A 25,962-nucleotide genomic window follows, 5' to 3' on the forward strand; every position below is an offset into this window, starting at 1 on the left:
AAAACTTAACACAGGTTTCCATAATACGTTTTTATTTTCGAGAAGCTTGATTGCTTACTGTGCTAGCTAACGCTATATTTGCTGTAATGCTGGCTAGCTACATGACTGGCTAGCGGGTATAGGCATTAAAGTTACACAGTATTAAAGTTCATAGCGTAGTTGCTGCACCAATCTTACACAAAGGAATTCTTGAATCACTTGAAGATATTGCAGTACCTTATGCAGTGAACGAAAGCATCAGAACATAGTTAAATAATAAGTAATATATCTTCTTAACATTGTCAATGTTTATCAGTGATGGACAATATTTATCTCAGTACTAGACTCCCGCCGTCTAAGTATGATTGAGAACGACGACACCGGAAAACAGCGCCCCTTGGTGTGTGGAGGACTAGTTAAGAGTAAACAGCATGTTGTCCCAATTTCCCCCTTACATTATTATAAAATACTCTTAAACTTTAACACAGAAAAAAAGTATAGCTTTTATCGTCAACGAATAAACTTTATCCTCACGAAATTGCAACGCTGTTGGGTTTCATTTATCATTTGAAAAGCGTAGATACTTCAGGATTGCGCCAGATTCCAGGATTATGGTACTAATAGCCAGGATTATGGTACTAATAGCCAGGATTATGGTACTAATTGGTTTTGTGCGATTTCATTTGGCTTTTAATTTGACAGGCGTTTCCTACACACTGCCATACCGGAATCAGAACCCGACATTGCAGCCAGAGCGCAGGTTGACAGAATTTGTACTGGAGATGAGTTTTGAGTGGCCTTGGCAGTACAATTTCCCCCCTTTTTTCACGTGAGTACTTGGATTTCAATGACACTGTAACAGTCTATAGTAGGAAAATATCAAACGAAATATCCGCATTAAAAGTATTCTTGGTGTTGTAGATACGCTTTTGTGCAACCCAGGTGTATAGTCGCTAGCGTTAGCTCGCGCTACGGAAGTATTCATTGCTATCTTAACCAACCCTAGCATTTTCTGCATAGAGCCCAAGAAAACCAGTTGAAAAGGAAATTATTGCTCTTATTACCAGTCATTTTTGCCACGCATCGTGTAATACAATGCATGCATTAAATGCATGTGTTTCTTAACTGGCCAGCTAGGTTAGTTACCTAACTAGATAAGTCAAGTTTGCCAGTTAGCTATCTAATGGGATTTGGCTAAAGCGTCTACCTTCTTGAAAAAAAGTGACTGCTAAATTGTTTGTAGATTACAGCCAAATGTTGACACCAGACAGAAACAGCTGGCAGCATGGTGTTCGCTAGCGCTTTCGTATTGCCGTCATCGAAAACTGTACACTTTGGATGTCCTCGAGGCGCAGGAAAGCCCAGTATTCAACAATAAGAAGATTGAGAGTATCCTTCACAGCTCTACGCACCAATTAAACATCACCAATGTATGAATGACACGGCGAAAAAGCTCTTTATAAAGGTTTACACTACTACTTTAAGATGCATATAATTAATCTGTGATCTTATTTTAGTCAGACATTTTAATTAAACGCTTTTGTTGGCATACCTAGGCTGAGTATGCTTAAGTTAAAAACACTGGTTATCTTCTCTGAGCTTTGCTACTCAGGAAAGCTGTCAGTTGAGGCCATACAAGTTGTCTTTGAGGAATTGAGAAAGAAAGGTAAGTGGAGAAGTAAAAAATTAAATAGTTAAATAGCAAAGTAGTAAAATATTGCCCCAATTCTGGTCACCGTGTTATCATGGACATACATTTATATCCAAGGGAGTTGTAAAAACAGCATTTTTATTATTGGATTTGATCACAGGGAACCTGGAATGGATAGACAAAAATAAAACGCGCTGTTTAATCATGTGGCGAAGGCCTGAGGAATGGGGCAGTCTGATTTATCAATGGGTGAGCTTAGGTTCTATTCTAACACCATGTTTACAGACTTCATTTTCTGGAGTTGCTTTGGCTGTAGTATTTCATAGGAGCAGCCATGATAAATGTATATCTAAATGTGTTGGCCGGATTTCAGTGAAAAATAATGGTGTTTTAATGTTGTGTTCATATAGATCTAAATAATGGCTGATGAACACATATATATATTTAAATGACTAAAGATGCTTTAATTGTTCAGCCTTTTACTATGTTTTCCCTAGGTCTCTAAAAATGGCATGATCAACTCAGTGTTTACTCTGTATGAACTTTCTAATGGAGATGACACAGAAAATGAAGGTATTTGGTGCAATTTCAGCCTTTTTTTGTGAGGAAAGAGCTTCACTGCATTATTGAAAAAAAAAAATCCAATACAGTTTTACAATTTGTAAAATACATTTTTTTGCTTATTTTTTAGAATAAGTTAAGTAATTCTAGAATATCTAGAATGTATATAGTCACATGTAAATAAATCCATAAAAAAAATCTCTAAGTTATAAACATTAGGTCCACAAATGTTACACTGAAGCATTAAACTACCATACAACACTATATAAACAATAGTACGTTGTTTTATTAAGATGTTTATATTCATCAGGGTCCTCTCATATATGTTTTAATGTCCTTTATGTTTAAGTAATGTCTACTGAAGAACTATACATGCTAAAAAAAAAAGTGCTAATTTCCCAGAGTTCCATGGACTGGAGGAGTGGATGCTGCTGCGATCATTGCAGGCACTGCAAGCTGAAGGAAAGGCAGAAATCATCACGCTGGATGATGGGAAGGGAGTCAAGTTCTTCTGAGTCATGCTTTTCCATATAAGACTTTAGGAGGGGGATTTTTGGGCTCCTTTAAACCCAGACCGATCTTTTTATTTTTTGATCTACTGGGATCAGATCTCTGGCATATGGACTGTAGTTGCTGGATTTCCTGGCACAGATTAAGTCTAGATTAAACAGGATTTTTGTAGAATCCCGTTAAGTATTTCTGTCTTAAGATATTACTGGAAAACCAGCATGCCATTAACTCATTGACTTAATCATTGCATTTAATGTCCTTATTGTGTAGATAACCTCAAATACATAATTTCCTTGGAATCCTTCTGAATTGGTGGTTTTACACCTGACAAACAGAATTACTCAGTAACTTTAGCAAAATAAGACATGGAATTTCACTCCAAGATATCTTGCAAATGACTAAAGGGTCAGTTGACACTTGTTGCACATCAGACTTCTGAAAAAGATGCTCATTAGATTCTTACTGTGGTGTACAAAAAGTTTTTTGTTCATTGTAGTGCTGTGAATCCCAGCAGACTTGTTCTACTTGAATATCTCTCTGTGCTATCAAAAACCCAAAATATGTTTTGGGGATATTCCAATGCTTCCTGGCAAAGACATCTGAAGAGATGAACCTAGTGTTCTTGTATAAAAGTGCCGATACCGTTAATGACAATTTGATTAATTTTCCCAGTAGCATTAATCTTCTTGTCTATCTGTTTCTGACCACATTTTATACAAGTGTAAAAGTGTATAAATAAATTAGAGATTGGTTTTCATTTATCTATGTTGCAATCCTTGAAAGGTTTTGATATGCTTTCAGTGAGGTGGAGACATTAAAGATGCATTAACTACTATAAAATGAAATGTAAGCTGTAAGTAATTAATAACTTAATATCATAGAATGTTAGTTTTTAGAGGGTGCATTTTGTGTACATGTTGAACATTCATCTATTGATGGGAATACCATCATAATCAGTGTAACTTCATGGGTACTAAAACCACAATAGTTGCCCAATGAGCAATGACAGAACGTTTTCTTTTTTTTGGGGGGGGGGTTGATATTGTAATGTAAAAGCATGTGAAGAATGATCAGATAAATTGTAATTAATTGCAAAATTCCTTGCCATGAAAATTAACTTAATCACAAAAAGTACTTAATTCCAGCCACTGCATTTTAGCCTTGCCAAAAATGGCCTGCTAACATCATTTCAGTGATCATCTCGTTAGCTCAAGTGTTAACAAGGACAAGGTACCTGATATCACTCTGTCATATTGATTAGAAAAGCAGACTGGTTGTTTTAAAAGGGTGGTAGTGCTTGAAGTTTTCTTCTGTTAACCATAGTTACCTCCAGGGAAACACATACAGTCATCAGTGTATTGTATTAAAATGGCAACACAGACAAGGACATTTCTGCTTGTAAGATGGCACCTCAATCAACCATTTATGTGAGAACCTCGAGGAGAGAGGTTCAAGTGTAGTGAAGAAGGCTTCAGGGCGCCCAAGAAAGTAAAGCATGCACCAGGACTGTCTCCTAAAGAGGACGCAGCTACGGGATCAGGTCGCCTCCAGTGCAGAGCATGCTCAGGAATGGCAGATGGCAGGTGTGAGTGCATCTGCACGCACTGCAGCTTTTGGAGGATGGCTTGATGTCAAGAAGGGCAGCAAAGAAGCCACTTCTCTGCAAGAAAAACATCAAGGACAGACTGACATTCTGCAGGAAGCATAGGGATTGAACTGATGAGGACTGGGGTAAAGATATTTTCTCTGATGAAACCCCCTTCAGACTGTTTGGGATATCTGGACAAATGATTGTCCGGAGAAGAAAATATAAGTGCTACAATGAGTCGTGTGTCATGCCAACAGTGAGGCATCCTGAGACCATTCATGTGTGGGGTTGCTTCTCGTCCAAGGGAGTAGGTTTGCTCAAAATTTTGCTTAAGAACATTACCATCAATAAGGAATGGTATCAAAACATTCCTCAAGAGCAACTTCTCCCAAAGATCCATGAGCGATTTGGTGATGAGCAATGCTTTTTCCAGCATGATGGAGCGTCATGTCACAAGGCAAAAGTGACAACCAAGTGGCTCGGTGAACAAAACATTGAAATTTTGGGTCCATGGCCAGGAAACTCCTCAGATCTCAATGCTATTGAGAGCTTGTGGTCAATCCTCAAAAAGAGGGTGGACAAACAAAAACAAACTGTGATCAACTCCAAGCACTGATTAGGCAAGAATGGGTTAATTGTACTTTACTATACTGTATAAACATCTGACAAAAGAATCTAAAAAACTGAGTCAGTAAACCTTGTGAAAACCAGAATGTCAGTCTCAAAACTTGTGGCCACGACTGTACATCTGTAATTATTACATTTCTTGTGGTGGCGCCCTCTGCTGTACAAACCTACATTTAGTACGATAATGCTATTCAATTATAATGGAACACTTTGACCATTCAACTGCATACTGATTTATCGAAGATTAATTAGGATATGTTTGAGATTTAATGAAGGATATTCCCATATTTGCAGATTTAACTAAGCAAGGTTTAAGGTATAATTTGGCAGTAGAAATTAAAGAATGTGACACACCCTTGCATAGCATTAGTTATATTAATATTATTCAGATTTATATTATTTTTTATAGTTTCATTTTCTCCAGGAGCAGAGACATTGCCGTATTTTCGTCTCTATATTGTTTCCTCAGACCAATTGAAGAAATATACTCAGTATTCTGCTCATGTTTTGCTTGTTTCAAATCTAAAAATGTAATTGTTCCATTGTTCATTCTGTTTTACGTAGTTAGATACGCTAAAAAAAAATGTTCAAAACAGTTTTAGATAACCTTTGCATCATCATTCTAGAACAATGCTGATATGGGTGATTGTAATGCTTTTAGTGCATTTTAAAACCACTTTGGGTAAAATCTTGTTACACTGGTGCTGGAACAGCATAAATATCTGCTGATATTAGTCAATTTGGTTAATTGTTTTCAGTATGAATATGTGCTAATGGAATATTTTCTATAGCTACAACTATATTTTCATGTCATGTGACATCAGTGTCGCTGTTTTCATTGGAACCTAATCTGAATTTGCAATTTGGTATATTAGATTTGAACAAGTTTTGGCTAAACAAGGCTAAACAGTATTTTTTGCTCTAAATATGGTTGCTGCAGGGTTTTCGGTTTGTGATTCACATACTGATTGTAGCTCTGCTAACCTCACAGCTCTTTAAGCCTGTTTTGTGCTTTTTAAAAGTTAATGCCTAAGCAACTTATTTGCAGCCTTACCTAGTCTCTATTTAAAAAATCTGTGGGGGAAAATTGAATTAAGAGGGGAAAGGCTGGTGAGAAAACAGGGATAGGTGCTGAAAATATGAGTAAGGGTCTGACATGTGTCTGTGTTAAATGGCCAGAGTATTTGTCCTTATTGTTTTTCATTTAATGTAGTTCATCGTTTTAAGTGAAATGATTTAATCATATTGATAATAATGCAGACAACATTTACATTTAACTATGTGCTATTCTAAGACATTTAAATCAAATAACCCTAACAAAAAACAACAGGTCAAGCTGCGGAGATGTAGCAGAAACTGATTAAAACACATTTACAAAGTAAACAAATAATTCTCTTAAAAATTGATGTTGTGCTGCCAGCTGAGGTCCACGTTTATATCATCACCTCATGTTTCCATATATTTGGTCTGGCCAGATATATGAGGTGTGAAAAGGCAATATTCCCACTGCGTCACCCAGCAGCTTAAAACCAAAGACAAAAAAACTGAAAGGTCTTTTGTAAGGAAAGTTTTTAGTAATATAAATAAATATAAAAATGTATTACAATTCTTATATCAATCATTTTCTCTGTAAAGAGTTACCCATCGCATAGTAGGAAAAATCGCACTACACTAAACGTTTGTATTTTTGAATTTACAGAACACTAATTAGTTTGGTTCAAGCGACGCATCACAAGAAGGTTATACAGTTTACTGCCACAAAAAACTATCATGGTACCATAAAGCCCGTTTAAGTCTTCGGACGAACCGACTGAAGCCTAGTGAGACTTAAAACTGAGACCTTCAGGTAAACGAGGAGGAGCCAGGGCGCGTGTGCGCACAGTGGCTGCTTGTCTGACGGAGCTTTAGGTTACTGCGAGCTTGCCTTATCAGACCTGGAAAACCGGACTAGCCAATGCGTAAAGAAACGTGTGCCTTTTGAACGGTGCAACAATCAATACGTTTTTTATTTTACTGTAAATCGCCAAGGTAAGAGTCTACACATTAATCTTACTAAATATTTTTGTTTGTTTTTTTGATCTGCATTGAACGATGTAGTCTGTAAAATCCGCTTACTGCAGGCAGTGTTGTTTTTTGTTTCTAATCATGTCAATATATTTACTTTTCGACTTTTTCTTAGATTTCATCTCGAGAATCCCTTGAAGACGTTTGTGAGGGAACACGAACAGATTAAATAAATGCAGCGAGAACAAGATGTTCTCATGGAACACCACTTAAAGCTCCACAAATAATTACCGATTTAGGCTAAGTGTAAATTGAGTCTAAATCTTAGTTAAATTTGTCGTCCATTTTTTTTGTCCTCACTTCGCAGCATGTCACATGGCGAAGTTGAGTTGTCTGGACTTAGCTTTCCAAGTTTACCTGTTGATATAGATAGCGATTGTCTATCCAGAGTGCCAATGCTCCGAACGCAGCCGCTAAGCGCACGGAGGAACTCGTATGTGCTTCACAAGTTGAATGTGGATCTTGAGCCACAGTTTTATAATGGGACACTTTCGAAAACATTGTCCTGGTCCGCCGAGAATATTTTATCCGAGAGAAGGACAGAGGAACCGAAAGTCGACACTCCTTCATCTCCGTCTCCTGTCTCAAGTCCGGATCCTTCTACTCCACAACTCGCTTCACCTTCAGAAACATGGGACGCGTCGGTTCCGTCCACCGTTGCTCATGATGCTAGTTCAGATTCGGACACTGAAGTCATAAAATCCGAAAAGGTTATACCCCGCCGCCAACTGGAGAGCCGATGGGAACAGGACGAGAAAGAGGACATTGAGACTAAAGCCGTAGCCACCTCACCTGACGGAAGGTACCTGAAGTTCAATATCGAAATCGGGAGAGGGTCTTTCAAGACAGTCTACAAAGGTCTAGACACAGAGACCACAGTGGAGGTGGCATGGTGTGAGTTGCAGGTAGGACCTTTTAGATTTATTTGTTTAAATGCGTTAATAGTATTGTAGCGTTATGAAGTTTGATGAGACCATTTCCAAACCATGTATCTAAACTTTAATCAGCATATGCAATGTTTTACGTTATCCTCCTCGGTTTGAGAACCAGCTGTGTCATACGCTGTCCGTGATTGGTTAACCCAGAAAATGCACTTGGTTGTGATTTCAATTCAATGGCACTCTTTCTGTGAAGTGTATAACATAGCTGCCTTCAGGAGGTTTGGTCCATCACATGACCAGGACCCATGTTCAGCATTGTAAAATGCTGAGGCACGAGTCCAGAAATGTCTGTATATGCAGTGGATGGTGTCTTCAGTCTTTTTATTTTGGTAGTAAAGTACATGCACTACTTAATGAGCACTGCTGTTACAGGGAGTCAGTAATTCAGGATGTCTCATCTGTCTCTCTCTCTCTCTCTGAGTCTCTAACGTCTTTCAGACTTTAATCTGGTATTTACTGCATTTCTCACTTCTATGACAGCAGCACTCCCTCACGTATGCTGTATGTGACACACCCACTGTGATGGTAGTATGTTGCTCCACCACACTGATCGCAGTCATCCTTTCTAATCCCTGAGATCATCTAACATGCTAACCTTCTGAGATGCCTTCCCTGATTTTGTTTAAATAGGGTTTCTTTACAAGTCTGGAAGTAAATGGAGATAGACGGATCAGTTAAACATGTACAGACACAATGCTTTGTGATAGTATAGCAGAATTTTTCAAATTGCAAATTTATTTGAGAACCAAACCAAAACATATTGCTATGTTTGGCAATATTAATGTCAAGTTTTCATTTTTAAATGTTTACGATTTTATTGTTAAAATGGAAACTAAATATATATATATATATATATATATATATATATGTATATATATTTATATATATATATATATATATATATATATATATATATATATATATATTAATATAAATCTTTTCAATTGGCTAAGTTTATCTAGTGGTAAAATAAGACAATGCACAGCCATTGTCTGCTCTAACAAATGCATGATCATAATAGCACTAAATTTCTGTGCTAGGGATAGGTTATGCCACTTTGACCAGGCACAGAGAACAAGAATAGAGACTTGGAGACGAGGTTTAAATGTATGCAAATGATTACCAAACAATTTTAGAGAATTAAAATCTTGTGCATATTACCAGGCACCATTGTAACAATTTCACGGATCTCTGACTTGTCCTCTGTATTTTCTCTGGCTTCCTATTGGCTATTATGTAGATTCTCTTCTCACAGCGAATGCATTTACATGCATTTAATAATCTGATTACTGCAGAAAAACAGTAATCCAATTAATGTGTTTACATGCAATTGAATAATCAGATTATGGGAAAACTCTGAGTTTACATGAGTTGGGTAATAATCAGATTTCTACTTTGTAACCAACCAATAATCTCACAGAATGATGTGATGCAAACTTCACACTTGCCATGGCTTTTTGTAAATATGGACCCACTTTACTGGAAAATATGGATCTTCACGTTTTTAATCGCTACTAATGGTTACTAATACTGTGCAATTCAAATTCTTCTTATCCTTGAGCATGTACTGCATTTCAGAGTCTTCCTAAAAGTGTTTAATGGCCATTTCGTGGGTGCTGCATTTAATTCAGCTAGCTGCTTCCCGGACAGCTCCAATTATGTTTGTGAACATGAGCAGACTGAGAAATCCAAAATGAGAGTAAGGGTATACATGCGTTAAGAAATCAGATTATTTAGCTAAAATCCAGATCTATTTATCGGATTATAATCTGATTTGTAGGCCACACTACTATTTAAGAAATCAGATTATACTGTTTATATGACCACTTGACTAATCAGATTACTGGAGAAATTAGATTATGATCGGATTATTAAATGCACTCATTGTCTTTTTCCTTTTGCTGGAGAGCCAACTTTCTTTGCATCTCCCTCTTCATCAGTCTCAGGTCAAAGGTGTTGAGTTGGATAGGACCTATTGAGCCTGGTCTGTTCAACCTTATGGACTCAAAACTGCTGAGATAATATGAGTAAAAGATTTCTGCTTTTGCATCTGTATCTTAATATTACTGAGATAGAAAGCAATGATGTTTACATCAACCCAGTAGCAGAAGTACTAGACAAAAGAAATGTCAGGGTAACCTTAGGCTCAAGATGATATAATAGATCTGGCCAAGTGGCCACATTCCCTTAGCCACCAGCCTGAAATGCAAGACAACCTTTGGGTGATAAGATACTTAATTCCTGGCTGGCAGATTCTCCAAGATTAATCACTGGTCAATCAGTTTATACCTAACCCTTTATTGAAAAATTGGACAGTAATCTTCATGCTATCATCCATTTGTGATTCTGGAGCAGTGAGAAGCTTATTAAAAACGGTTTAATGGTTAAATCATTTGCTCTCTATCCAAAGGAATCCTACTAATGGAACTATCAGCTTTATCAGGTTTACTGAGACTAAAGGTGACATCTGCTGCTGCTGAGAGTTCAGACTGCCATCGATGACGACATCATAGCTGTGTCATCAGTGTGAGCAGTTTCTGGGCTTATGTTTCCAGTGCCACATGTTTGCTTGTACACAGACATGCAGCCTCAGGAGCATGCTGTACAGAAACTGATGACTCTCCCCACACTTTGTGTGCATACAACCAACCAACCAACCAACCAACCAACCAACAAACAGTAGAACAGAGTTACAGAATACCACTGCAGGCCATTTGTGCATAGATGAATTAGTTTTACCTTGGACAGCTGAAACCTTAGGTCAATCTTTGGAAGGCCATTTAGGATGTCAGTCCAGCATGTCAGGTTTTTTTTTTTTTTTTAATATATTTTGTCATCATGAGCTGGATCAGCTTTGCTACCTCCTGACTAGATATTTTGTTTTTTTACTTCTAGAACTAACTTTAATTTCCAAGTATAAACATACGTGTGTAGTTGATTGGGTGCAGGACACAGTTTGGCGTCTTTAGGCATTTTTGCTTAAAACCATTTCTACCATGGGACAGCCTCAGCCAAACTCATAAACTAGGAATTGTCATTGTAATATCAGAAATTCATAATTTCCCATGTGGTAAATCCTATCTAAGATCAGTCAGTCTCTTAAAGTACTTGTCAGATAGAGGATAAGGAATAACTTCTGTATGGAATGGACTTCCGCAGCACCTGAAGGTAAATGTCTCATGTCTGCAGGGATATTGCAGTATTACTGGGACTCACAAGCAAGTCTTGATGCTACCAATTGCACTTAAGTAGCGATAAGTCCGTTTATTTCCAGAGTTGTTTAATTTAACTGAATTGTAACTGAACTTAATAATTTGGAACCATGGGAACTCCATTTATGATTCATCAAGAGGTGTATCCCCCCCCCCCCCGGTGTATTCATGTCAAAAATTTCAGAATTTTAAAACATGTATGTGTGTGTGTATGGAATATAGACTTTGTTGACTCTACATTAATAACTATGGGAGTACCAAGCAAAAACAGCTCATATGTGCATTTAGAACAGACAGTTACTCTGCAATACCTCTCTTTGTAGTGTAAGAGCTCTTGACTCTTTCCACCCTTATAACAACCTTAGTGTTTGGGCTGTGAGGTACACTAAAGATGTACACTTCTTATATGACATACTCTTGGTGTCTCATCTTTTGCTTTAAACATTTAGCTCTAATAGCAATATCATAGCCTTACTCTAACCATCTTGATTGTGGATGGGCCCTGGTAATCCATATCTACACTTGTTCTTTTTGTGGATCTGTGTTTGCCCAGGATGTGCTGACTAATGCTCTAAAGCCTCTAGTTTGCTTTTACCAACACATGTTCCTCTAAATTTCAGAAAAGCATATTAAGCTCTAGAAAATTCCTACACCACATTTGGAACAGACAGAGACTGGGTGCTGTTAAAAGTCTCCATGACTTAAAGAATTGGTTCATGGATACAAACAAAATGCTCTCAAATTTTCCTCTTAGCTCAGATCAATTGGATGATGGGCCAAGACGCATTTGATATCCAAATTTTGCCTCTCTTGTTTTTGTACTGGAGCTATGAGACTTGGCTAATGAATAATGTGAGGTTTTAACAACCAGTTAATATAATGCATTGGCTACATTTGAAGTAACTGAAAAAAAATTGAGTTTGATTTTCTCCTCAGAGATTTCTTACAGGTTGCACTACATTGATTCTGCACATGCACAGAAAATCTGCTTCTTTCTTTCCACCTTGATTAGGTATTAATGAAACCTTTTGAGTGATTTGTAATAAGCACATATCGGAGAGCAGTTGCATCTTATGATCATCATGATAGAATCAAATAGATTTTCATGTGCATACATTTGCTGTTTATTCAGTTTTTTAGGTACCTTTTGTATATTTATGATTTGTCTGGTGTTTCACATTATGCCATGTCAGGCTGCCTGCACATCCACAGAGGTGTAAATGAATTATGAAGAAATCAAATTGCTTCAGATGGTTGGATATTGTTTGTCACTAAACACATACCAAAACAATTTGGTGCTTCTTTATCCCCCCCGTGTGTGACGTTAATCTGAAACAAAGTAAAAATGACTTAAATTAAACTGAAATATTACTTGATGAAACATACAGACAGTTCCGAAGTCATTGTTCTTATTGTTGGTGTGGTCACTGTCCTGGCTGAAGATGACAAAATGTAGTTTGTAAAGTAACACGTGCATAATGAATACACAAAGTAACTTCCACTTCAGTATTACGTGAGCATTTCTGCATGAAACAGTAGATCCAGGTCCAATTCTGGCAACTAAATGTCAACACTGGCACCAGTCCAGGCCAGTGTGTTAAGGGTGGTACAGTTGCATAACACAGGGGAGCAGCTTTAATAGGTACATCTGTGCCTAATGGGCAGCTATACATTTTGTAACGCACCACCATTGGTGGACTATACCACAATCTTGACTTCTGTGTAAAGGCAACCTATTTTGGCCTTTTTCATGAGTGACCTGGTTTTGACTTAAGGGTGGATATTAGCATGATGCTTTTAATGTAGGTTGCATGTACTATGTACTTCTATTTCTTGTTTATGCAGCCACTTATGAATACAGTACAAACTGATATATAAGCATTTAAATTATACATACCAAAAATATACACACATTCCCTGTCCTTTTTGCTGGACTAGCTAGCTGGCTGCCTAGAAAAGGTATTTTTACCGGCTGACCGAGTCATATTGTTGAAAAACATATACGCAAGGAGTCAAACAAGACACATTTTAACTTGCTAATGTTAGCTAGATAACCGTAAGTGATACCAGAACCATTTGGTGGTACTCGTGCATAGGCTGTGCGTATTCACAAATTATCCTCTCTCTGCAGTGGAATAGCTGCAGTGATAGGGTTACCTTAAATTGTTTTGTTTTATGTGCTTGTTCACATCAACAAGCTCTGATGACAAACTTTAAGCAGGCTTTATGAGCAAAGGTCACATGAAAAATGCTTCTTGCGTAATTATTAAACCCCTTTTGACTAGTACTTGGTAGAACCATCTTTTGCAGCTTTAAGGTCCTCCCAGCTTTGCACAGCTATGTCTGTGAGTTTTGCCCATTCTTCCTGGCAGATTTGCTTCAGGTTGTTCAGGTTAGTTGGAAGGTTCTTGTGTACCACAGATTTCAGATTGTAACACATTCTTGATTTGACAAAGATTTGGATTTTGACTTGACCATTATAGAACATTCACCTTTTAGTTGTTCAACCGCTCATGCTTTACTTTGGTGTTGTGTGTAGGATCATTGTCCTGCTGTGTAGGATCACTGTGTTGTTGAAAGAAATTTCTCCCAAGCTTTAGTTTTTTAGTAGACAGAAGCAGGCTGCCCGGCAGCAGTATGTGTCTGCTGTATACAATGGACAGATTAATCGCTTATGCATCCTCTACCCTGAGCACTCCTGTACTATAAAATCTCTTATGTTTAGTCAGAAGGTTTGAGGAAGCAGACGGCCTCAAATCATTTTGGTTTCCATAGCTAATTTGTAGGTTAAGCAGTAGTCTGCATGTCACACAAGTACATTGGTAGCTGACTCAATTGGTTTAATAACAATTTTAAGTATACTTTAAGTAGACAATATAATCAAAACAAAATATGCTTTAAGTATACTTTCCATTTATTGGTGCATCAGTGTTTCTTAGGTTTACCCAGAACCAGCTGTGTCCCTAACTGGTTTTCCATGGGACCTTACAAAATGTCTGCTAGTGTCTTCTCAGCAGCTGCCTGGATGCATATATGATGTTTCCATGAAAGGGGAGGGGCTTTTGTAAATGTGTGGCAGAAATATAAAACTCTCCATCATGTTAAGTTATGCCCTGTTTGTGTAAGTCTATATGTAATCTGGTGCCACCTGATTACTCTTTTAGAAAATCTAATTTAGGAACTAAGACTACGAACTAAGAAGATCAGAAATGCCAAAATATGAGTTATAAACTCATAATCTTAACAAAATGGGTTTTAATTATTCTTTGGTTTTAAGAGCAAAGAGGATTTGTGTTGATTTAAAATAAATTAAACTTTTACATGCATCTCAGGTTTTATATCATACTTCATTTTTATATATTGCTAAATAGTATTTTAATCATCTCATTTTTCTCTTCCTCTTTTCAATGTTTTAAAGTTTTTTTTTTTAATAGCAATACCCCTATCTTATGGCTGTTCAGGGTTCTGTGACCTCTTCAGAGTACAAACAGTACACTGATAAGAAAAATGCTTTGAGATTTTATTTTGAGCAAATCTCACTAAAATTACACAAGCTTCTTAAGTAAATATATTCAGTTAAGGTAAACAAATGCTTGTGTTTTAGATTGACTAATGCAGATACATATGCTCTTGTCAGCATTGCCAGTAACTAATTAGTCTCTTCCAGTTCTGCTGCTAGAAATCAATTTAGCTGATTATAGAATGCAGTTGTTTGGCACATGATCTGGTGCAAGTATCACCATTTGATATATGTTACTTTAATATTATTGTGACTATTTAGCAACATTTTAATAATGAAAAGGTCACACACCACACCCTTAAAGCTATGCAACTAATTTCAACTGTCCTTGTCCTCATGAAACAATCCAACCAAGTGTGAATTGCCCACATACAAAATAGATGTTCCCGTTGGGTCAGTAATGTTTCCATTGACTGTCTTATCTGATTGCATCTGTCTTTTTCTGTCATTTTAATTAAAATGATCATATTTCTTACCCTTCCAGGGGACCTCTATGTTAATATGTGTCATTATCAGCGGATATGAAGGAGTAAAACAATGGAGGAAATACCCTAATGATTTGTGCTAATAAATGGTATTCTCAGTGAACCCACTAGCCAGCATTACAAAGAATGTTAAATTGCTGGAGGCCTGATAAGAATAAAATCCTAGTCTGGGTTCATTGAGTGTGTTGTGTGTGTCTGAATCCCATCTGGCATAGAAATGACCAGGAACAGCTGCCTAGTCAGCCTAGATGCTTAGTGTTGTTCTGGGATGGCAGGGAACTAGGGTGGTGGAGAAGTGAGTGGCTGGGGGTGGAGGTGGGAGGAGCCACAGCAGCGAGTGGGAGGAACCACAGCATCTGAGACAGGTTGAGGCTCAGCAATAACATGACACCAGAAGTAGATGGTGTACCTGGGCAGAAAGAGAGGATGGATTGTTAAGCATTGTCAAATACTAAAGTGTGTAAAATGGCGGACTCCGGCAGAACTAGATATTGCAGCATGGCTAAAAGGATAGGGTCAGAAGGTAATAGACATGAGCTGGGTTTACCCTACTGATGATGTGTTGTTACAATAGTATTCCAATCCCCATGAACCCCCAGATCTACACTTTACCTAAGATTTAATAAAGTAAAAAGTATTGAGACTGTCTGAGTCTCAAATATTGATAGGAAGGTTATTTCATAGCTTGGGAGCTTTATAGTCCAAGCCACTGCCCCCTGAGGTAGATTTCCCTATTGTAGGAACTAATAAAGAGCACCTTATTAGCTGCACCTTTTGATCTAAGCAGATGTGGTGGTTACTGGCAAGATCGTTCAGTGCTTTGTAGGACATTAGAAGTATTTTTTTAATTGCTGCTGAGTGGTGCAACAGGAAAACTGACACAGCCAATTTTGCTGAGAGAGCAAATATAGCTGTGCTCTCAGGGAGAGAAGGATGGCATACACACTCTCCCGTGTCAATTACAGCAGAGATGCTGGCCAGTTATGGATGTCTGTGAGCTCATTCATCAAATGGAGGTGGGTAGTACTATCCTCTCTTTGTGTTACTGTGCCCCTGGTGTTGCATGAGCTACAGCTTGCAAAGACTGGCTGCATGTGCCTTATAAAAAGCATGTGACAGATGGCACCCTCCCTGGTTGGCAGCTGTTGTATGACAGTTGTATGGCAGAATTACCTGATGGGTGGGAACTGGCTATGATGAAAATAGGGAGAATATATGGGGCGAAAAAAAATACAATCAACATGAAATTTTTCTTGGAACCAGTGTAGTGTAGAAAATATCTGGAAGTGATAAATACATGGACTAGCCTTTCTACATCATGTATTGATTCTACATTTCTAAACTTTGCAATGTTCCTCAGTTGGAAAAAGGCTTTTCTAGAAATATTAATTCCATGAGTTTCACATGAAAGACCGGAATCCATAATTACATGGATAGGATCTTACAGTTAAAAGATCTTTAACTGATCTTTAAAATGAAGGTTTATTATAACCAGAGAGCTTATTCCTGGTTGGTTGTGGGCCTAATAAGAGTACTTTTGTTTTGTCGGGAATAAGAAAGTTTCTCAACATCCAGTGTCTGATGTCTTTTACTCATTCATCATTAATATTAAGTTGATATTTGTCCTTTGGTTTGGCCAAGACAGAACTGAGTGTCAGCAGTATAGCAGTGTTAACTATGAATAATTTCACCCTCGAGATAATATGTATAAATAAAAAAGCAGAGGCCTTTGAACAGACCATTGTGGGACCAAAATTAACCTCGGTGTATGCTGAACACCATTTATGTTCACAAACGTGTAATGATCAAAGTAAGATCTAAACAAGGAAAGGGCTAGTCCCTTAATCCCAACATTTTCGAGGCTGTGTTAAATATTGTGGTCTATAGTAGCAAATACTACACTGAGATCTAGCAATATAAGCAAAGATGTTTTATATCCTCTCTGTTGACTTCATAGTTGTATTGGCAAAATAAGTTTTTCTAAATTGTAAATTCATATGAATAATGGTATTATTCTTTTTTTTTTTCCTGAATATTTTTGTCATACTTCCTAGCCTGTACTCTGTTTCCCAACATCCTCCCGACGACAGCTCTCCCGTTGCTCAATCGTCCAGTAGTCACACGCTCAGATCTGCCTCTCTGGATTACTGACACATTCCACCTGTCCCCCATTTAGCTTCCCTCTATTTAAACCTGCCAGGTCCCATTTACACTTTGCAAAGTATTGCCATGAGCATTTGCATGCGTATCGTACATGCATGCGTACATTTGTTTTGCTACTTTGCTTCCATCTCTGTTTGATCCCTGGCATGTCTGTTATGTAGGACTGATCTTCTGCTCTGTAACACTCAGATTGTCTCTTCGATTTCCCTTCTGTCTGGCCCTTGTATTTTGGTTGTCTTCTCTCTGGCTTTGAACCTCTTCATGGCTAATGACTCCCTCTCTGAATTATACGTCTATCAATAAAACCAAACATTTGTCTAATATCTGCAAGCATCTTATTCTGTTCCTGTACATTAGTTTGCCTCCCATTTTGTGTTTTATACTAAGCATTGTATACATTTAGTAAAGTAGAATTATTTTTCTCTAACTTTATGAAATTATAGTACATAGATTAAAAAACTGACTTTATGTTCCCCAGTAATAATAGCAACTTCAGGATTTATATTTGCATCAAAAATAAATTTTAAATTAAGGTATTAGACTAACATGGAATCAACCTGCTGCCCAAGAGGCACAGAGGACAGAGGTCAACACAGCCTGATTAGGCTCAGGTCACTTGGAAAGGGACTGAAGAATATAAAAATATTGATTCAGCTTTAAAAGTCCACTAAGAGTCCATTAAGAAAGGGATTTTTTAAAATAGAAAAACTACAAGGTTTTGCTGTTTTTACTTTATCCTGGTGCCTTTAGAGCACATAGACAATTAAATTATGAACTTATTAAATTCAGACAGTTTTTAAAGTGTTCTTGAGGAAGATGTAATGGGGTAGAGATTTGTTCTACTTTGCCACTCTATTCTCTGCCATCGTGGTGTTTCCTAGATAAACTGATCCACACACAAAACATTCCTGATGATTTTTTTCTTATGGTAGTGATTGTACTTGGTATATGCCAGGTCATTCCTATATTTGCAGGGTCCTATGGTCCAAGTATCCTATGTTCCACAGATGAATATGGCACATATTGGGAACATGACAAAGGGTGCCTTGTTTCCAGGGTCCTATGTTCCCATCTTTATATAGCAAATAATGGAAACTGGAAAAGATGTTCCCCAGCTCTGTATTTGCATAATATGGCATGGGTTATTGTGGGAACTCGTCAAAGGGGCATTCTGTTTGCCAGCAATAATAGACCTAGGGTTTAGGATTGGGAGGTTTAATCTCTTTTAATAGAACACTGAACTGGGGAACACGCTCCTGTTGTATGTTATGCTAGATATGCTATCTTCCTCATTGCCTTTTTTACAGCTTTGCAGCTGCTTGCCTCTGGCAAACTAAACCAGATTATATCATGGACTCTCTGACAGTCTTGTGTCATTTTTATTATTACATAAAATAATAAAATGATTATAAATGTCATACAATTTGTAGTTGATATTTGTTTTGTCACTGGAGCCTGATTGTGCCCTAATTATTTGTGGTATCTTCCCTGGAATTCCAAGATGATTTTGCTTTGTTCAGACACACCAAGGGTGCACACACCACCCTGACTGCTTTTAAACTGTCTCACAAACAGCTTTACATGGAGAAGCTCTGTGTGATGGGAGCTCTGGGCTTGTTCATAACTGCCATATTAACATCTAAAGTTGTGCTTTTCAAAAATAAAGTTTATAGAGCAATAAAGCTTGTGACAGCTAAAAACTGGCAAAAGCTGTTAGTCATTAAGCCCCTTTGCCAGGAGTGTGTGAAGGATGTGTGAATAGTGGTAAAACTAAACATGTTTTGAATCTGCACATTTGGCCTTTTTGAAGGAGTTACAAACTTTTATAATGCTTTTATATTTATATATATATATATATATATATATATATATATATATATATATATATATATATATAACTGTTCAATTAACACCCATATTCAAGGTTGAGGTTTGAATTTCCCTGACCAAAGTTGTTGCTGCAATTTCTTTTGGTATGAACTGAATGAAGGGTCTAGAAGTATTTGGTTTCCCTATTAATTTATAGACAGCCCAATAGATTCACCATTTGTCTTGGTAGTTGATTTGTTTACATAATAAATGTTTGTAAACATGAAATCAATAGCTGTTGTATATTGCACTTTACTACTTAAGAAAGCTGATCACTTTTTCAGATATCTTTACACAAAACTAGCTGTACATATTGTACAGTATAAACAAAACGGCTTAAGAAAATATTGAGCGTGGCTTTAAATAATGCAAATTAATTAGTCCTAATTCTAATTTACTTGATTAATGCTTAGAATTGCATTGTAATGCAATAACAGATGTTATTACTCTTAATGAGAAAGCTTATTAAAGACCAGTAGTTTAATATCTTATTAAAGTATCAGAACTTTTCAGGTTCATCTGCTGTATAGTCATTACAGAAATTATGATTTAATGGTCTTACCATAGCCAGTTTTTAACATTTTGCATATAAATGTGATCTGTTATGATGTACTTATGAGCATGTTGGGATTTATGTGCTAGAGTAAAATGCCAGGCCATTAAGCTAGTGTGTTACTCAGAGCTATCACACGTGTGCCTGGTGACGTCTCAGTGCACTCATTTGGCACATTGCTCTATGAGGGTTTATGGGCTGTGGCAGTGATAAAATGTGGTGTTTGTTGGTGAATAGCCTCCAAGCTCTTGTAGCCTTCATTAGGCAGTATGGGAAGCAAACTGTAATAAAAACTCAACGCTGTAAATTTCATATCAATGCACATATAAAGGTTTACCTTTCTGGAGATTTGTTCTTGAGAGCCAACACAGTCTTCCAACTCGTGACAACAGTAAACAGCAATTATTAATGTAAGTTGTGTGCACATTATTATAGCAGCACTTTTTTCTTAAGATATCATATGACCATTATCAACACCCAGCAGTAACAATGTTCCATAACTGTTAAAATGTTAAGGAGTAAAGGGAACAGAATGTGTTCATGTGGCTAGCAGCAAATGAGATACATCTGGAACCATTTATCAGGATTTTTCTTACATAATGCTCACTGTAGTATTAATTCATCATTAGCAGCCTTAACCTTTAGGAGAGATTAATCCAATTAATTTCATATCCAATTTAAATTGGCTTGCATTTAACTTTAGAATAGAAATAAAAAACATAAGTAAAATTATAGAACTCCCCCCCCCCCCCAGTTTATTCCATAAGACGCATAAGTTGGTTGAGTAGAGCCATGTTAAAATGCATTATACCAACTCCGTTAAATGAGGCAAGAACGTGCCTGTATGTCAAAACATGACCTTTTATTTTCCTCATAAAGAACTGAAGTACACGAGGAGCAATGAAAAGGGCCAAGGGATTGTGTAAAGGGACATTTGACGTTTAACACAGCTTGTCTTGGTGGAACACTTTATATGTTTTTGATGCTCTCTCTGTGAAATGTATGGGGGATAAAGACGCTTTTTTCTTATGCTTCTAGTTTTCTGTTTTCATGGGCATGTCAAGGTCTCATTCAAAGAATGGCAGGATCATTGCCATTCTTATGATCTTGTGTTGCCTTACTGCAGCCTCTTGGAGTATGTCTTTGGAAAGCAATAAGATCAAAGTAGAGTCTTGCTTCACTTCATGCAATTTGGTGACACTTTACATTCGCATTACAATTCAATTACATTTAAATTTTTTACAGATATATACACTGAATGGCCACTTGATTAGAGACACCCATCTAGTAGTGCACTGGACCTCTATAGTAGAACTACAGCTATTCTACAAGGGGTTGAAATCTTTCTGCAGGAATCTTGGCCGGTGCGGACAAGATGGCTTGTAGTTGCCGCAAATCAGCTTGTTCCAGAGATGCTCTACAGGATTAAGATCTGTGGACTGTGAGGGCAGGGAGGCAAGGAAAACTTGCTTTTGTGTTCCTTGAACCAATCCATGACTACACTACCCTTGTGTCTATAAGTTGTTTACATCCACAGGATCCCCTTTCCCTGGATATTTTTCCTCTATCACACCATTTTTGGTATACACTTGACACCGTTGCACAACAAAACCCCACAAGGCTGGCAGTATTCATGCTGAAACTGATCCATGAAAAACTTGCTCACCTGATATTATGCTGCACTTTGGGGTCACATGTCTAATTTTCATACAAGGGAGCTCCAATTTTGAAAGGTAAGGTTTTGAAAGGACAGGTTTCTCTAGTAACATGGCTTTTCAGTGTATAAGCTTTTGTGACAAGATATGGGGATCAAATGAGACTGACGAGATGCAGGACTAATAGATTAATTTGTTTATTGGCCTTTTGACTAATACCTTATTTTCAGTGTAAATTGGTTTGTCTGTGGTTCAGGGTGTTTTGATTGTTGCTGATGACTGACTGTTTGCTTTGTTTACTTTGACCTTGACTAAAATTCTCTTAAGCATTAAGCACCTTTTACATAGGCTCCTCAACCAGTATTAGAAAGACTTGCCCCCCCTGCTCACTAGCAATTATATTGCGTACACCAGACTGTGGCCCACCTATTTTAATTCCCCAATCCATGGTTACATCAGAACATATGAAAACTTTAGACTAATCATTATAGATATAAAATCACCACAAGGACACTCGGTGACATCATTGACACTCTAGATGACTGTATTAGGAATTAGTAGGTCTAATTGTTTTATATCACACTAAAATTTAGGCTATTATTTTTTAGTGTTAATAGCATTTTATTTTTGTATTTATTCTGTGGTTTACCTTAGATATTGTTGAGTTTCCTAATTTGTTGTTGTTAGTATCTTGACATTAATATTATAAAAGTGCAAAGCTGCTGGCAGCAGAATCTAGCAGGAAAGGGATGCATCATGCAGTAGCATGTAGGACTGTAATGGAATCTAGTGGGAGTGGGATTAAAAATCATTCTCACGCTGACCTGTTTGTTCAGCCATCCCTTGTCCTGTGGTACGAAATTGGCCATTGAGAGTTAGAGGATGGCTAAGAAATTTCACGTGCCAGCAGATGGGCTATAGTTTCTAAATAGACAGCTACAGGGTGTTTCTAATTAGCAATGCTCCTAATTAAGTGGGTGGTGTACACAAAAAGAAACACAGTTCTATGTTGCTCGACTCTCTCCTACCCAGAGATGAAAATAAGATGCTCAGTTCCCTTTCTGAAATACTGGCCTCCAGGCCCACTAGCATGCATACTCAAAAAAGGGAACAATTAGTAGCAGCATAGATAACAGAGAAGATAATTAATGTACAGGGCCAAATTTAACTGAATGATAGACTCTATGTATATGAGGGTTATGTTTACACCTTGTATTCTCTACTATGGAAACAAAATTCTTAAAATGCCTTAAGTACATGGTCCTTAAAACAATAAAAAAAGTACTGTTGCATGTTCTTCTGACTCTTACCACTGTCTTCTAATCTCTGTACTATTTTCTCAAATACATTTATTGAATATTTTATTTTATAAAGTCACTTACAATGGTAGTAAACTCTTGATTGAAGTTATTCCCTTCTGTACATTTTGGGTGGGTGCCTAGATACAGTGTTACCACATCAAAACAGCTCTGGGGTTCTTTGCACACCCACACTTCACGCGTGTCTCGATCTGTCCGTGCAATGCGGAGCTACTGGTTCAGTAAACACCCTTCTGCAGAGCTGACATTCCCTAAAGGGTCAGTAAGAGTTGATTTTACTGAAAGTGTGTTTAGTTGCGGAAATGTAAGATTGTGACTGTGACTGTCTTTTGCTTGGTCAAATAAACAGACTCACAATCTTTGTTGAAGATGTAATATATTTATAGTCTTTATAGTGTTCTGCATTAATGTTGAAACTGAAGACAATTACATTAGATGCTGATAATAAGGTCTTTAATTTTGCCTAATTTGAGACAGAAGAAAAATTCACTGTTTTGAAGTTTACTTGATGCTAACATTTACTGACCACTGGGAAGCATTCAATCTTCATTTGCACTTTCTCTAACACATTAGTGCAAGGTTCTTAGTTTTAACTGGTATATTGTAACTGGTAACTTGAAATGCTGAATGTCACTCCTGCCTCCCCATCTGTTCTTCTGTAAGAGGGAGGAATGTGTGTAGGCCTGTAACCCTCAGCGAGGTGCTGCAGGAACCCAGAGCTGTGTGACCCACGTGCTCTCAGCTTGTGCTGACACTGGCCCTTCTCCCACATTTCCTCCACATACACATACTGTACAGACTCTGCATAAACTCTCTCTCTCTCTCTCTCTCTCTCTCTCTCTCTCTCTCTCTCTGTGTTTGTCTCTGTCTCTCTCATTGTTTGTGTCTCTCTCTCTTTCTCTCATCCCCCTTTCTGTTTTTGTTACAATAACGTTGCTGACAGGCTGTGCCTTCCCAGCCAGTACTCTTTACCATGAGGAATACATATACAACGCCTTTCTATTTGGGGCCCAGTCGGAATATTTCCAGCCTGACTCTTGCTATTCACGGCCCCTTTCCCCACTTCCCCACCATTAGTCTCCCCACCCCCTTGCTGGAGTGCTACAGACCCTATAAGTATGTCCCCTATAACTATGTTTCCTAATACATGGGGCTAGAGTGGGGCTAATCCTGTTTAATAGGTTAATACAGTGCCTTTCTGGGTGATTCCATGATGACTTTGTCATACAGCTCTAACAGTAAATATTGGCTAAATATATTTTCATCATGTGAGCTTTGATAGCCAACATGGAGCTTGTCATAAGGGCGCATTTCTATTCACAATAATCTAGTCATAGGAAAGTCAAGTAGTATGTATTAAGCCTCTTCGTCGTCATACCTTGTTTAATGTGAACTCATTGTAGAAAATCAATACATGCTGCTGGGCTAGCGCTTCAGTCATATCTAACTGCTGCTCAAAAGCCCTTTGTTTTTATGTATGATGTAGTTAATCAAGATTAAAAAACAAAACAAAACATTAATTTGAACTTTTCTGTTTGTGACAGTGTTTGAGTGACAAAAGTGATGAGTGATGAGCCATAAATAAATGTGTCCTTTGTGTATACATAAAAAAAAAGTAAAACCTGGATTTTATTCAATTTTGAATTAGTTTTTGACAATAGAATGATTTGGCGGTGGGGTGTTCATTGTCATACCATTTGCAATAGTTGCATGTACTGAAGCATTGAAGATGCATGTTTATTGTTAGAACTAATCCATGAATGTTAAATCATCAAAGTTTACTGATAAATAAAAATAGGCTGTCATTAGTGGCACTGCTTCTAATTGCTAATTTGGTTAAAAATCTAATCTTGCACATTTGATTGACATCATAATTCATAAATTACAAGTTAGACCTCATGGCAAACAGAGGAATGTTCAGAGGTGAAAACAGATTTCAGCCTGTTGAGTAATTGAGCAGTACTGTTTCCTTTCATGACTGTTAGTATACATGCATTTGTGCTTCATATTTTTCTAAACATTTGAAACAAAAATGGCTCTCATTTTCAGAAAAAAAAAAAAAAAAATCCTGGAATAGGTTTCCTAGAAAATCCCATGGGGTAAATGCACATGAGGTATAGAGAGGGAGAAACCACGAGACGCTCTAGAGAGAATTGGTCCTTTGAGCTTTCAGTCAGCCTTGAGTTAAGCATAGCTGTAAAGCACTCAGCCCTGTGTGAACCCCTGCAGAGATGGATTAATTCTACACATGTGTTTTCCTGTACCTATGTTGCCATCTTTCCCAACGCACATACATTCATATCGACTTTGCCTTTAGCATTTTCTCTCCTAAAAGCAACTACTCTTTTATCTGTCACTCGAAGTACGTATTTTCACGTTGGGTCATGTTTTCCATACATGTGTACCCCAGACCCACACACATCCACGCAGCCCACAGGGCTCTTTGGTCAATTATGGTAAACTCCACTGCCTTTTATGTGTCATTTTGTAATCATTCCTGCCCCAGCCCAAGGCTGTTCCGTTCCCATTTGACGCTGTTGGGATTTATAGTACTTTGTGAATTTACCTGGTTCCCTGCCCTCAGGTTGTTCACCATTTCAGCTCCTGAATTGAATATTTGCATATTCCTCTGGGCTGGGGGGTTCTTTCAACACCATGTTTCAAATACCTTGAAGTTGAAGGGGAAACTCTTTACTGACTGTGACTCTTCCTTGAGCCATCTTTTGTTTATACTTTGAGAAATCAGTACTTACATTCTCAAACATTAGAGGCTCACTAAAGGTTTTCTAATGTTTCTGAAGTGTACGAATTCTTCACTGGCATAAAAATAGCTTGATATAATAGGGCACTGTTAAAATTGAAAGTACAAAATTTTTAAATAAAACAAATAAACAAAGGAACGAATAAATAAAAGGCGTTTATAGTGAGGGTAAGGGGCCAAAAGAAGGCTTAGTCAGTTTGTTTTCTACAGAGCCTTATGGGTAAGGAGACATAAAGGCCTGTTTTTGATTGAAAATGAAATGAGTATGGGTGAAAAAGGACCGGTTTGATTTGGAGGCTGTATTGTGTGGTTAACATGGCTCTCGTCAGGGCTGTAGTTGTGTTCTCTGTTGATTGAAAACATGTCTGCACACAGTCCAATTCACAGGCATGATGGTGGAACTCACAAAAGACTCACAGTTCATGTGTTTTCTGCACCATGTATGTAAATAATGCATGTATGTGATTTTATGTAAGTTTAATTTTTCTTTCTGCAGCTCGTATG

General features: G+C 37.5%; 3 protein-coding genes across 3 annotated transcripts in view; 2 read left to right on the forward strand and 1 right to left on the reverse strand.

Moving 5' to 3' along the window:
* pagr1 (PAXIP1 associated glutamate-rich protein 1) overlaps positions 1–355 on the reverse strand; it is a 2,867-nt gene extending 2,512 nt beyond the window's left edge. The window contains exon 1 of the mRNA XM_027005117.3: positions 217–355. The gene's annotated coding sequence lies outside the window, so the exon portion shown is untranslated. The remainder of the gene's footprint in view (positions 1–216) is intronic.
* vps25 (vacuolar protein sorting 25 homolog) overlaps positions 1–3,462 on the forward strand; it is a 3,683-nt gene extending 221 nt beyond the window's left edge. Inside the window, exons 2-7 of the mRNA XM_027005118.3 lie at positions 682–808; positions 1,223–1,368; positions 1,592–1,645; positions 1,791–1,879; positions 2,128–2,203; positions 2,594–3,462. Coding sequence (XP_026860919.1) covers positions 762–808; positions 1,223–1,368; positions 1,592–1,645; positions 1,791–1,879; positions 2,128–2,203; positions 2,594–2,706 — 525 coding nt within the window. The 5' untranslated portion in view covers positions 682–761 and the 3' untranslated portion in view covers positions 2,707–3,462. The remainder of the gene's footprint in view (positions 1–681; positions 809–1,222; positions 1,369–1,591; positions 1,646–1,790; positions 1,880–2,127; positions 2,204–2,593) is intronic.
* Positions 3,463–6,665: 3,203 nt separating this feature from the next.
* The window catches only part of wnk4a (WNK lysine deficient protein kinase 4a), a 40,679-nt gene continuing 21,382 nt past the window's right edge, over positions 6,666–25,962 (forward strand). Inside the window, exons 1-2 of the mRNA XM_027005125.3 lie at positions 6,666–6,944; positions 7,096–7,885. Of these exons, the coding sequence (XP_026860926.3) occupies positions 7,289–7,885 (597 nt within the window). The 5' untranslated portion in view covers positions 6,666–6,944; positions 7,096–7,288. The remainder of the gene's footprint in view (positions 6,945–7,095; positions 7,886–25,962) is intronic.

The sequence above is a fragment of the Electrophorus electricus genome, chromosome 15 (assembly GCF_041902795.1).
Source record: "Electrophorus electricus isolate QZ-2024a chromosome 15, ASM4190279v1, whole genome shotgun sequence".
Classification (NCBI taxonomy): domain Eukaryota; kingdom Metazoa; phylum Chordata; class Actinopteri; order Gymnotiformes; family Gymnotidae; genus Electrophorus; species Electrophorus electricus.